Source organism: Pezoporus occidentalis, unplaced genomic scaffold, assembly GCF_034315485.1.
Source record: "Pezoporus occidentalis ecotype Australia unplaced genomic scaffold, CSIRO_AGI_Poc_V1 ctg117, whole genome shotgun sequence".
In the NCBI taxonomy this organism is placed as follows: domain Eukaryota; kingdom Metazoa; phylum Chordata; class Aves; order Psittaciformes; family Psittacidae; genus Pezoporus; species Pezoporus occidentalis.
The window spans coordinates 1644544-1659539 of NW_026912961.1; the positions used below are offsets into that span (position 1 = coordinate 1644544).

General features: G+C 39.6%; 1 protein-coding gene across 3 annotated transcripts in view; it reads right to left on the reverse strand.

The window, feature by feature from the left end:
• NTRK2 (neurotrophic receptor tyrosine kinase 2) overlaps positions 1 to 14996 on the reverse strand; it is a 212624-nt gene that overhangs the window by 89181 nt on the left and 108447 nt on the right. For all 3 annotated transcript variants that reach the window (XM_062640442.1, XM_062640451.1, XM_062640460.1), the window contains one exon: positions 5372 to 5560. In XM_062640442.1, coding sequence (XP_062496426.1) covers positions 5372 to 5560 — 189 coding nt within the window. The remainder of the gene's footprint in view (positions 1 to 5371; positions 5561 to 14996) is intronic.

Consider the following 14996-nt stretch of genomic DNA (forward strand, 5'->3'; position numbering starts at 1 on the left):
ATCTGGCTACTCCCTTCTGCTCTCTGTGGTGGCCTTGCCAGGGCTTTCTCCCCAGTCTGGCAAAGCAGGGCCAGCTCTACTCCCTATCTGCTGCTGCCATGCTTAAAGCTCCAAAATCAGGAAACTGAGTTTAAAAAGAATCACAACATAATAAACATGAAAAACAAATCCAGATTTTTTTTTCCCATTTCCTCAGCCTTCTGGGGTCTGGTTCACATTCTCAAGCTTTTCTTCACATTCTTCTCATTCTAAAATGAAATCTGACATCATCACCAGATTCCCAAGACCCATGGCTTTAAAGAGAAAAGTCCAGTACTGTGGGAGTTGCGATAAAATGATAAAAATAACTGTCTTATTCCTCTTCTCCCTTAAAAGTCATTCAAGACAGTGACGAGCTGAAGCAGATCCTTTCTGCAGCATTCCCACCTAATGGGGACAACCGAAGTCTAGCTATGTATATATTTAAAAGAAATCTATAGTTAAAGAACAAAGAAAGACAGAAAAAGTCTGAGATCAACCTTAACTAAATTGTGTAACAATCCCTAAAATGTAAATGAAAATCCATAATCATACATCAAAAAGATTAGTGTTCAAAATGGGATAGAAGAGGGATCTCAAATCTTCTGCCTTCAAAATCAGCATCACATCTGCAGTTAGCAATTTTACTCTGGAACTGCAAATTTTTTTACTGATCATTTTTACAGATCAGCAAAATAAATCAAAATTATTTATAAGCATTATTTCTAACTCGTATACTGCTGCAGACTTCCCTAACAGAGGCCAACTGCCAGCACAATAATTATTATCTAAACTGCATATTCGCACTCCCAAACTGCAGAAATATAGATCAAATATGAAGACTATTTCATGAAAATACCCTAATTTCCCATCTGAAAGCCACAATCCTGTAATGCAATCCATAATGCAATGGCTGTATGCATGGCCAGCCACCGAAAACGTCACACCACTAAACAACCCACTGACTAACCAACAAGCCTGCCCAGAATGCTGTTTTTCATCATTGATAATACTTTTAGGGATCAAATTGAGTGAGTTGCAAGTATGAATTACGTGGAAATTGCAAACTGATGTCAGTGATGTTGCTGTTTATCTGCCCTGGGTGACCTGAAAGCTGGAGCTTGCAAACCTCTACAGGAAAGAGCAAAACTCCAGCATTCCTTTCAGCTCCACCCAGACAATCACAGTGACTTTGTGGTGCTGGGGTGGGGGTTGCTGAGGTGAGATTCAGAGAACAATTTATTCTCAAAATCCCCAAACCACCTGCAAGCAGTTTCTTATCCAGGTTCTGCCCTGAGAATCTCAACCTGGGTACTTCCACTAATGATTTATGCATGCCCTCCTCCCAGGTTTTGCTTTTCACATTACCAACAATGAAGCAATGTTATTTACTGACTGCATTTCCATCATTAACCATAGAAACATAATAGTAATGGGCAGATACATTCCAAGTAATAGGCTGCAGACTAAGTGATGAAGAAAGTCCATAGCCATTCATGAGGAAAATGGGTTTGTTTTTTCCATCCTGTTTGAACAGGTCTGGTTGGCTCAGTTGGCAACTTTATCAACTACAATTTCTGTGCGGAAATATAGAAGACTAACTTTTGAAATACCATTGTATTAATGAAAATACCATATAGCTTAGGTGCTGTGACAGCTCACAGATTAGTGAAGCTAACCATCTAGCAATAGTTAGCATCTATGCCCTCAAGATACTACATCATCCAGTTGATTTCAGGGGATAAAAATCTTTGCAAAGTTCAACATCCACGCAAGTTTTCCGCATCTGGCAATGTTACTTCACTACAAAGTTATGCCCCAATTTTCAACAGCAACAGCTGAACAGTGCTGGTAACTCCCAGGCATAAGGTTTGCAGGCCAATGCTCAAACACAACAGGGTTTATAATGACTTAAGTGCAAAGAATGTTTCACCATGTCCATCCTGAAGTCTCTTTCTCACACATCTGAAATCGAAGTTGTCACTGTTAGACAAGTAATGTCAAAAAGAAAATGCTTTTTGATTTCACACTAAAAGGAACCAAGAAGTCTGGTACATGTCTGAAACATGTCTGTGCACCACAGACTGTAAATTTTCTAGGTGGAAACGTTCAAGGTACTAAAATGGCCGATGAACCTACCAGCCAGCAACAACCAAAGGTACATGGTAGGGAAAGTAAAAGCCAGGAGTGCTGGGATAGGGTATCAGACAAACATCAACTGCTGCCGAAGCACTGAAGAAGCATCAGTGGGTTTGCTGGCGAGGAAAACGGATAGTTAAGATGATGAGCAGCTGGAGTGGGAAATATCAGCCAATCCCAGTTGGAAGATGAACAGCAATTTTCTACCATTACCTCAATTAGAGATACAGAGCGTTTTTGCTGGAACCTGGGACAGAAATTCACTCCTTCAGAGCAATGACTAGAATCTGAACCCTTCATCAGTTTGCTTTTCCCACCTTGAAAGCTGTCTCTCAAGAGGAGGAGAGTTCTATAACTTTTAGCCTGAGACTCTTTAGAAGCCATCACTCTTCAGGATTTAGTTACGCAGTAGTGACAATACCAGTTTACTGATACACTGATGGAATTTCCAACTAAATTGATCACAATCAACTTTTTAATTTTCTTTTAAACACATATACTTCTAAGACTTCACAATGGAGCTTGATACACTGTATTCAGAAATGGTTATCTGTAGGCACATCAAAATATGGCTTAAATTAGTAACAAAAAAGAAACTCTGCTTGCAAGTGACAGCAGACATACTCCTTCAACTTCTGTGAAAACTGCAATACAGTCTGCATGCAGTTTCACCTAGTTCAAAGTCTCACCTCCTTCTATAGACCAATATAGGCTAAATATGTAAGAAACTTTTCCAGCATGACTGTCAGTGATTGTCATGTTTAATACTAGCAGACAATGGAACTTACACCAGATAGGAAATAAAAATAAATGTTAATTATCTTGCTGGGTATGAGAAAACAGATGACATTTGGAGCTAGCATTATTGTAAACAGGAAAAAGGTATGAAAGCTACTTAACTTAGAGGTTTATAAATACCAGATATACACAGCAGGAGGAGGCTGGCAGCTTAAGAAAGGAGAAGTGCAACTCTGTAATAATAAGCGAATGAGAAAAACAGAGAGCGTATGCGAAATTTCTGGGAAGACCCACTTTTGTCTGAGACAATTTTAATTATGTTTTTTTATTGGACAGATGCTCAATGTGGTAGGAGAAATCTATCTTGATTTATACACTAACATAGTTTACCTGATTCTCTTTCCTAAGGCAACAAAAACACACAGATTGGGACCACCATGGCAATGTGGCAAAATGCAGAGGATCAGCCCCACAAACCTCCCCAGAGCACCATAGCAAAGCATTGAGCCATATCCTGCAAACATTTATGCCCAAACTGAACTTCATGTACTGTGATTAATTTCCCTGACAACATGTGGGTTTCATTGCAGCACAAAAAACCAAACACAGACTTACGTATTTTTAGGATCAGGACCTACTTAGCACTAGTCAGGCGTGATTTAATACGTCTGTACTTGATGTGCAGCTTACAAAATGTGAGAGAATTCTGTGTTTTGGTACAGTTTGGGTTTTTCCCAGAACAGCGTGTATATTGTTTCAACATTAATGATGAAAGTTGCATTCTCTGCACTGATGTTTATTTAAACAATTATTATGTTGTCTAATGCAGCTGGGAATGGAGGTACAGTAGCCTCATATTTAAAAGCATGGCCTTCTATATAACATTAGAGAGCTCTAGTGGGCATGTTGCCCATTTCTGATTCCCTAGTGGCTTCTATTCTTCCCAGGAATTAATGTTCTATTTAGAATGTATCTGTACAACATTTTCCCTGTGTTGGTCAAGTATCAACAATTCAGTTATTACTTTACGCGTACTACTGTGTATGCTAGGCCAGATTGTTCAAATACCCTTTGATAGAAGAGATGATAGAGCATTTCTAATCCCAGAATAGTGCCACAAAAAAAAAAAAGGGCTACATCAGGGATGTACAATAAAAAGGCAGGAAAAGACTTTCTGTTGAGTTACTAAGTTGCAGGAACTTCTGTGGATTGTGTTTCATGCAACAATCAAGATGTAGATCAGCATTAATATTCACAAGATATGTATATAGTTCAGCATCAGTCTTTGCAAAACTGGAAGTCATGCATACACATATGCATACATAACCTCATGCACAGATCAAGAAATATTCTTATTATGGCATTTAAGCTATTTGCAAAGTTGGGAGGCAATGACTTCAAACCCTGTCAGTAAGCCCCTACAGTACAATTTCAAGCAGTATCATTCAGGATAGGATACAGATGGGATGTAGTATCCCTTAGCTGCAAGCCCAATGCTCACCAGTTATACTGGGAATCTCTAGAGTGACTTCCCAGAGAATTAGTTCAGACTTCCAGTGACAATTCAGAAACGTTTATACATTCGCACACAAATAAAATAAGGAAAAAGAGATAGGAACAACCTTCTCTGAAACAAGTAAAGACCTTCATGTTGTGATGAAAAATAGTAAAGAATGCATTTACTATTAATTACAATATTCTTCAGGTATTTTTTCAGTTATCTATTCCAATGCTAAACACTGGTTCCAAAATCAACATTTCATATGTGCAGCTCTAAAACTGTCGCTAGGTTTGAAAAGTAGCATCTGAAGTTAGGGATACTCTTTTTTAATTATTCATGGTTAATTATGATTAACTCAGTATTTTTTCACCATTCACTATGAACTTCTAACCGAGCATGAAAGAATTTGCATGTGACATATATTGTCCATCATGCAACCTTCTGCTTCACTTTTAAATATTCAACATGTTTTCCAGCTGTAGAGGTTGAATTGTACAATGAAATTAAAAGAATTGAAGTTTTAAACTTTATAATTCTTATAACTTTACAAATACTCATATTTCAAAGTTAGGTTATGTTCATTGCCAATAAGATCAATTTAAAAGCAGCACATATTTAATAATACTGACTTCTGCTTCTGACCCAGGATTTGTTTTCTTCCAAAAACATATTCAGTGCACAAGACTGTCCAAAGACCACTGAAATCAATGGAAAGGCCACTAGTGACTTTGATGGAATATGGACTGGGCTTTGAGTGTAACACTGCTGAGTTTATTGACTTCATTGACAAGGGCTGAATTTGGATTTGAGAGATGTAAAGCGGTTCATCCAATGTACCTTTAACAAAAGGCATGCATTTTAACCCCACCCTTCCACTCCAGGAATTTAGAGAATTTTGTTCTGTTTGCTCTGTTAAGAAGCCCCAGCACTTACACAGGTAAAATGACTGAAACACATACAGTTTCTTGTACTTACAGGTGTCTGTCTTGAGCTGATTGTTGGTAATTCCAAAATACTGAGGATTTTCAATGACAGGAATCTTCGTCATCCCAATGATGACTGCGTCAGGACCCCCCTCAGAAGAAGAAGGAGTGTTACTGCCATTTGAGATGTGGTGGAGGGGACTGGCTGAATCATCATCATTGCTGATAACTGAAGAAGGACCTAGAGTTAGAAACAAAGATTTTCCTGTAACTTGGCACATGGTTCCTTTCCCTCAGATAATTTCTTGTTTTGTTTTTTTTTGGGAGGTTTTCTTGGACCAGTTTGTCCTCCATTCCCATAGTCAACAGCAATCTTTGTGTGCCTTGTTGACCTTACCTCAGGAATTTTATGTCTGCGTGCAGATAGAGAACCATGGGATTTTTCTATTAAGCATTGGAATGCGAAGCAAATTTTTGGACTGGTAGATCACTGAGGCTAAATACATCAGGATCTGTATTGTGTTACTGGGAATGACCACCAAATTTGCTGAAATCTTTCTGTCATTCTCAGAAATAAGCTTTGAAATACACACATTAACTTTTTACCATATACCCTGCTTGGATCACAAAGCAATAATTGCCAGAAATCCAGGGAATGCCTACCCTCCCTTTGAGGTGGCCTTATAATAAGACAAGACACACGGGAGATAGGCTCATCCTGACACAGGAAGCTGGATTTCTGAAAGTCAACACAGTCAAAATCCAAGGGACAATTTGAACATAAGCTGTAGAGCTGATGCTGAGAAGAGTAGTGGGAAAGACATATCCCACCCCATCCATACCTCAGCCTATTCACCTTCCAGAAAAAGGTCTATTTTTATCAGTAACTCAGTGTTAGTTTTGTTTTCACAAAATGAAATGTGCCACAGAGATTTAATGAAAGTGCCACAGAGATAAAACCTCCTAAAAAAAAGTCTTGTTTAGCAGTGTCCCATTTCTGTGAGTTGCAGGGGCCTTTGATCTGACAATAAGATCAGCACAAATGACAACTGCACTCTTGCCAACTAACCCTGCCATTTCCACATTACATCTTCCAGTTTACATCCAGTATTCAAAGAAAACCAGAATCACCATTTAGCAGCAACAACACTTTGCCTAATCTCCCCACTGAAGAGCCAGCAGAGCTCACACATGTCACATTTCACTTTGCCATTCATGTTAACCAGGGGTTTTGGGGTAGCATTCATCTTCTAACTGTAACAACCAAAGACAATGCTGGAAACAGATGACAAAATTCACCCTCTGGAAGTGCCTATTCTGGAATGGTATCCTTAGATGGCACCTGTGTTTACCCTGTGGGCAGCAGTGACAGCTGCCCCTCAAAGAAGGGATGACTAAAAGCTGTGTTTACTCTGGGTCAGCAGTCACCCCACTGCAAAATGTTGAAGCCCCTCATGCTGAGTTTTAGGTTGGACAGAAGGAACAGTGCAGAGGCAAAACAGAGCTGAGCAACTCCCCACATAGATAGCATCTGTGTCTGTGACAAGATGGGGGGTGTGAAGGGGAGAGAGAACAAGAATGGAGAACATCAGTAGGTCCTGTACACACAGCATTGAGGACCTGCAAGAAGATAAGCAGGATCCACCACAGCACACACAGAGTTAAGGAGGAAGATGAGTACTAGGACAGTCCCAGACACAGCAGCCGAGAAAGGGCAGCTTTAAAGAAAAGAAACTCTTACTCTTTTGTGGCTCACTGTATCATTAAGAAAAACACTTTATCATCGCATGGCATGGCTAACAGGAATAAAACTTAAATAATTTGGCATGTGGCTATTCAACCTTAGAGACTCAAGTGTATGCCCACAGCTTTCCTTTCTCCCCAGCTGGTTTAATGGTGCATGAGGGAAATGTTCTCATAATTTGAAAAAGTACTTCCCTCCATGGCCTGAAACATTAGAGGTAATTTTTCAAATACCTTCAACTTCACTAGAAACTCACTGTTGACAAATATAAGTGAAGCCTAGATCTCTGCAATTTATAAAGTGAAATGCTAATACCAAGTCTGGTTTTGCCATTACTGATCACCCAAGTCCTTGAACAACTGATTCTACTAGGAAAGCTGCCAGGATTGAGTTGGTGGTGGTGATTTCTCTAATGAAGTGCAGAGCCTAATAAACTGTGAGAAAGGGTCCCTCAGACGGCACACAAGATACTTACATGAAGTGACAACACATTTTTCAGGTGCATGAGAATTGTGTTCAGAAGCATCAGAGTGAAAACCCATTTAAAACTCCATCCTATTTTGACAGACATTTTTATGCCTCTAAACTTTCTGATGGTCAAGCTAATGGATACAAAACGCAGGCTGGCAAATAGACATTTTCTTGCAAAAATAAAGTCTTCTTATAATAATAAAAGTTTAGTATGAGGGTTAAATCCCCCACCTTAGAGCAAATGGCTCTGTAATTTAACAGAGGAATGTCCTTTTCAGCCCTGCTGTTCTCTGCTGCAAAGAAGGAAAATTTTTTGTCATTGCTTGCTTCCACCACACATGCAGTGATGGCAGGGTAAAGTGACCATTACCATTTCAAGGTGTTAAAGTGGGATAATGAATAGAAACTCATTCTGTTCATCAAATCATTTCCGCACTACTCCAAGACCCAATTTTGCATAGTGGACTAATTTTTCAATCAGTATAAAGCACAAAGTGCTGTAGGTGAAAAGTAGACAATTGTTCTGTAAATCTATTTAGCCAGTTAGGCTAACTTGTAAAAACTAGTCTTCCATGTGGTATGAAGCAGGCTAAAAGCATATTCAGCTCCCTGATGTAGGTCAGGAAAGCCTGGAAAATTATGTGATTTCCAAAGCAATTCCTGGCAGTATGAAACAGTTTAGGACAAATTCAACTCTCGAAACCTTGTGCTGTGTCACTTAGTGATCCCTCTCACTTACTAACAAGTAATCAGCTCATGCAATTGTCTTTAGTAGTAGTTGTTTGGGTTCAAAACTCCTATTTCCTGTATATTTCTTCTCTAATTAAGACAATGAAAACTCAACAGATGGAAATTTTTGTGTTGAGCTCACAACCTTTCAAACTTCCCTTTTGCTGGGATCTTTTTGTCAACCTAAGCAAACTGGTACATAAACTGTTTCCCAACTTGCTTATTTGCCAGACTGTTCACTTAACATAAAGTTACTTCTAACTTTTTTAATGCACTAAGCCACATTACTGTTACAGGCCAGCACTGTGGCTGGCTATGACTGATTTTCTAGTAATGCAAAACCATCTTTCAGGATGCAAGATGAGGCCATCACCTGGTCTGACAAGAAGCTAGAGCTCTCCTTTTCTGCATATGCGCTGAGGTCAAGATGAAGGGTAATTTCTTAAAGCACCTTAAAATAGGGTTTCATCCACATGAAACGGGGTCACTGAATTACTTGTCAAAGGCAGAATGAGTATGATAATTACCCTCAGTCACTTATCACTTAGTCTGTTTTTTATAAAATCTGCTGTTCGTTTCACGCCTTAAATCTGAAAATTTTAGACAAAACATCTTTTGTGGAAGTGAAAATCATGGGCTGTCAACAGCCATTAGCTATTGCCAATATCTGACTCACAGTCAGGTTGATCTTTTCAGAAAACTCCGGAGATCTTTTCCACCTTCAAATGTGCTACCCAACATCTCCACTTGATTTCATTTTTAGACTGTCTTTCTTATCTTAGAAAGATAGAATTCAGAGCCACATGAGAAATGGAAGCCCTGGAGAAAAAAAACAGGAGAGCTGTACACTGCAGGGCTAAATTTCTCCTCTCTGATTTTGAGCTAAAAGCCTGTCCCACCACCACCTAGGTGATGTCATTCTGCACCACATAGGCCCAAGAAAAATTCCTTCTGTGTATAAAACCCAGCAGCTCTCTGAAAAAGTGGTGACATGTAAGAAAACAAATTATATTTGAAACTGACAAGGTACAATAAACCCAAAATACCTCCCACACCTAGGTTGTGAATTATCTTCAGCATGTGGTATGTGACACCCAGAACAGCAAACTTCCCTTACTGCACGTCCCACAGAAAACTGGAGACAATCAAAAACTGCTGAGGGTGGCTCATGGTTTGCCTTCACTAGTGCCAGCACCCCTCCCTGAAACATAACTCACTTCTGTGCTACCTCTTCAACATTGCAGGCCTGCACTGTCCTTTACCTCAGTGGTTTCTATAAAGGTGAGTTTCCTTAGGTTTAGAAGCAAAATTTAATAAAACTAACTGTTTTTAAGGTGTGCAGCTATTTCTGGCCAGGAGAAGAAGTTTCATGATTATAAAACACAGACTTTCCTGCTGCTTGTATTGCCATTGCAGTTATTGCAGTTTTAACAGGCACACATAATTTCAGATTTCTGCTAATATGTAGGTAGCTGGCTGTAGCAACACACCTATCAGCTGCCACTGGAATAATCCACATAACCTCCCTGTATACCAAAGTACAGAAAATGTCCAAAATGAATACTGGCATGACTCAGATAAGCAGGCTCAGGCAAAAAGTAAAGAGAGGCTCTCAAATCCAGAATCAGAAAGAACATATTGCTTTTGTTTGAACCTGGCTTGGCCTTGCAAGCCCATATTCGGACTTCAGTTTAGACGGTGGCAGACAAGCACTGTGCCCATCAACTTCTCCCTCCACCTACAGTGTAAGAGATATAAGCAATCTACTCTGCATGTTTGCTCTCCAAGCTCTACTAAGATCTTCTGGAGGCTACAATATCCCGAGTCCTCCTTGCAACACACTTCCATTTGTCACACATCACTCCAGTTACTCCTGAAGTCACTACTAATAGCTCAAGCCCAGTGGGAAACAACAGAAGTAATAATTAAAAAAACAGCTGATTTAAGGTTTGTGTTGGAGATGTGTAGGTACAGCAATGCATCTGCTTAGTCAAGTCTTGTGAGACAGCTCAGCTAAAAGGGATTGTTTATAGAGATGATTTTGTGCTGTGATGTTTTAACAATTACTGCTCCTTCCATGAAAAATGATGTTGACTGCTAGCAAGATTTCTCAACTGACCTTTCACTAGCGCTGGCTTTTCTTACTCCCTCTTGGAACAGGGAGCAGTCTGTGCCGGGACATAGTAATAGCACAGCAAGTCAAAAGCAGGACATGTCTCACAGTCAGCACCACCTCTGCTGAATTTCAAGACCACACTAAATCTTGTCTCTTTTTCCTCTTGGGAGGGGTATACTTTTTCACTAGTTAAATAACTTGTTCTAGAAAAGTAATTACAGAAGATTTCTTTTCCCATGAGACTCCCATATTTGCTGTAGATTCTTTTTTTTTCTGCATAACTAAAAGGTAAGTTTTATGCTTCAGCAAGAGCAGATATTCAATTTTTCCTGTTATTGAGCTAAGATGCAGCTTTCTTAAGGGAACAGACATCTTTTTAGCCTAACTCCTGAATCGCTGTCTTATCTTTCACTCCCTCTAGAAGACAACTCATTAATCACGGCTTGATACATTTTTTCTAATTAAGGTTCTATAAGCTTTAATTTTGAATATTCCTTTGTGCTCTTAAGTTCAACAAATGTATGCAACTGTGATATCAAATCATGTTTATGCAATTCTATTAGACTGGATAAGAGAGCCCAGCATAATAGAAAGTAATGCAATTATGGAAACATTATTTTACATTATTGGTCTCTTAAAATGCTGCATGCTGAATACAGGGAATTGAATTATAAGACATAAATAGAACACGAGGAAAAAAATTCAAAGCTGGCTGAATAAGCTTCCCTAAGAGAAACGAGTTGCATTTCACCCTGCTTGGTGGAGCTATTCAAACTAAAGTCAGATTATTCTGCAGACCTAGAGTGGGCTTATTAAAACGACGGTCTTTGCTCTGCAGCTGCTGATACTATTAATGAGAGAAAGTTCAAGGCAAGGTGCTCCTATGCTTTCCCACAGGTTCAGCTGTGCAGAGCAATAGCATTTCTTGTCTCTCCACCTGCCCACTGGCCCTTCTTCTCTCATATCCCCATCCCTGCATTTCCCGAGGAAACAGCCATTAGTGTCAGTGAAATCATCTCAACAGTCACTGTCATGCTCATCTGTGAAATGATTTCTTATGGGGTTAATCCTCCTTTGTTTGTGGTGCAGAAAACACAAGAATAAGATCACCCCAAGAAACATGATACTAAAGTCCATCCTGCTGAAGCACACAGCTCAAACAGTGCATGTCCTTCTATACCAGTGCAGCATACTGAGCCAAAAACCACATTGTAGACATTAAGTCTGACTCAGAAAACTAAGACTTGCCAGGCTTGGGTGTTTAGAGGATAAATAATTCCACATCTTTTGACAGGTATCATTAATCTGTTTAACTGATTTGCACCCACCAGTGCTTGTTTAAGCTTGTACTCTGCTGCTTCTTGGTATATGGGATAAGAAAAACTTTCTGACGCTGCCCAAGAGGCTCAGTTCCCATCCAAGAGCATGCTCCCAGGAAGTCAGAGGAAGAAGAGCAGAGAGCTGGAGAACTTCCCTGCACCCAGCAGATAAATGCCTCTGTTCCCTCTCAGCATTCACTTCTAACAATCTCTCAACAACAGAAGGAAGGGGACTCCTTGGAGGTCTCTTGCAGCAGTGAGTGGCTGAAAATAAAGGTTTAAACTCAAGGAGCAGCCCTTAGAAGTCTGTTAATTTACAACTACTGCAAAACAAAGTGGAGACATTTGTTTGAAAATCATGACAAAACCACATAACTTTGACGTAATGTTTGGATCCAAGAATCCAAGGCAGTCTGCTTTTGTTTTCATGTGAAAACCCAATGTTTTGTCTTTCCTCATTCGTTGCAGCTTCACAAGAACACTAAATTGTGTTGTTATCACTGTATCACTTTCATATAGAACAAGTAATTTACAGTGGCGGATTATTTTCTTTCCTACATAGAATAATTTAAGTAATGCATACCCTTGAGTCTAATGAAATAATATGAATGTTATTGAGCTTTACAGGACCAACTTTTCAGTGTTGCTAGGTGTCAAAATGCCTTTCCCCTGAAATGCATGTTCCTTTTCCTGGGAGAATTTATTTCAAATACCTAATTCCTCTAGAGAGCAACAAACACACAACCTGGGTAATTTCCATTGCAATGACTGAGCACAGATTTTAGCCACTCAGGTATTTCATCAAGCCTGGCTTTGAATCTAAGAGTCACAGCTGCATATTTGTTTGTTTCAGTTTTATTCTGGAGCATGATTGTGGAAGAATCCCAGTCAGTTCCTTTCAGCTGCCTTTCCTCCACAACCTCATCTACACTACCCTGCATGCACACATTCACACATCCCTTTGCATACAAGCCTACAGCATTCCAGAGGTCACATTTTCTGCAAGGGAGGTTTCCCAAACAGGGAGGACTCCCTAGGATAACTTAAGGGACCCCTTCATAACACATGTCACTCCCCAAAAGCCCTGCAACCTGCAGGTCACAGGGAATAAGACACAAGTGCCTAGGGCGGAGACAGACTGGCGGAACAGTTGACCCAAGAAGTCTCCTTTGCAGCACTGCAAAAGCCTGTAGGAAAAAGGATGAAGTCTCTAATACGTACTGGATTTGCTAGTACTGTCTGACAGACCAGAGGGCACATGACTCCCCTCTGCCCCTGCCTCACTCCAGGGCTACCTCTCTCCAGGGATGCCATCACCAAAGCCTCAGCCTGTGGTACAAAGGCTGCCAATTTCTTTCTCCTTTCAGCCAGAATGGGGGTCATTTGTGTAACAGATCTCAGAATTGCAATCTGGTATGCATCTTCAAATTCTTAAGCATGGTTACCAATAAATCCTTACAGTTCATCCTCTGTGAGGTATGTGCTACTATTATTCCCCATTTGGAGGCAACAGAAGGAGTTCTTCAAAGCTCCTTTATCTGTCCAGCGCTGCAGGTGATCATGACCATGCAAAGGCCTACCAGCCCTGACTGTCGAATCATGATGCCCTTCAGGACTTACAGCCCTCCTTCAGCTATACGATAAATGGTAGCTATACAGCTGCCACTACTTCATGGACATGTTTGCAGTATCTGCAGCTCACATGCTGTGCCCTACCATAAAGAATGAGGAATTTATGGCCTCTCATTATTGGTAGTCAAATGAAACACAGACCTAAGACAAAAATCTAGCAGTGATGTAGTATATTAGTCAATACAAATATGTGAGTCAGAGAAGTAAGGATACAAGGCAGCAAAACATGTGAAAGAAAGAAAGAAGAAATGATTAATCTTTTTTATATGGATCACCAAGATCATTCATTATAGCCACCTGCAGGTTTGGATATCTCAGAAAAATGGGGAAAATTACAGTTCTTCAAAAATGCTACAGTGAAAAATCACCAGAGTAAGAAAAAAAGATCAGCTGGCATACGCTTGTTGGCATCAAGTAAAAAAGAAAAATTCACCCAAATTAAATCTTTGTTGCCTTTAATTTAATTAAAAAACTAATTAATTAACAATCACTTCTCTGCACAGTTCTCAGGATAAGCTAAATGTTAGCGCTCCCATTCCTAGTGCTGGGAATGATGTCCTCTGCTGTCTAGAAGATTAATGCAATGTGTACAGAAGCAACATAAGTTTCCCCATGCTGTTTTGGCAGTCAGTCTTTATCTGAGAGAACAACAAAGCTATTTGGAATAGCCAGTGTCAATAATTTTCCAAATTCTGTTTAGCTGGACGTGGTTAGATGATATGGCAGATACACTAGATTGTGGAGAAATGTTCCTTCATACTAGATTTGTATTATATTGCAACACATGAGTAACTATTTCCCTTCTTTAAATCTTCCCTGATTATTTCTTGGGAACACAAGAGGTATTATCTACAGATCTCTTCAATCCAAGCAAATCAGCTGAGAACATGATAAGGAAAAGTCTGCAAGTACTCGTGAGACCTATTTAAATCTCATGAACTGGGTTGTTTTTTTTTAAATTCTCAGCAGAGGTCTGAGAAGGTACACAAGGATAGCCTTCCAATGGAAGGGAACAATCATTATTTCATGCCTATAATGGATAACAATGAAAAGTTGCATGACAGAAGTGCATCAAGAAAAACTGAGGCAAAATGTTAGGAGAACATCGTCAGGCACTGCAATTTCTCATACATGGCTCAGAAATCTCTATTTCTGGAGATTTTGAAGCCACATCAGGAAAGTATCTGCTGGAAAAGATAGAGGTGCAGTTAATACAGGTTTACCATCTTGAGTGGTCTTATGGAGATCACTTTGGGTTCTTCAAATAATTAATTTTTTTCTATTCAGAGCTTTATAAGATTTGTAGCTCAATAAATGCCCAGCATTAGCAGTTACTTTTCCAGACTGCAGAATCAATGTACGTTTAGTCGGGGGAGAAACACACCAGTGATGTAGCAATCCACAGTCTACAGTGGGTTACTCTACTAGAACACACATTATGTAATTGCATTCTTTATGTACAATTTATTCTAATTTTTTCTGAACAATTTTCATCAGAGGAAGTGTTAACTATGTGACACTGTAACACAAATTCTTTTATCATTTCTCACTTTCTGTTAGGAGAAGATCCTTACAGGCCTCCAAAATTGCATGAATTATGAAGTCAACACTGTCCTAGACTGAAATATACCTCTCAATTTGTTCTCAACAAGCATTCCAGCATAAC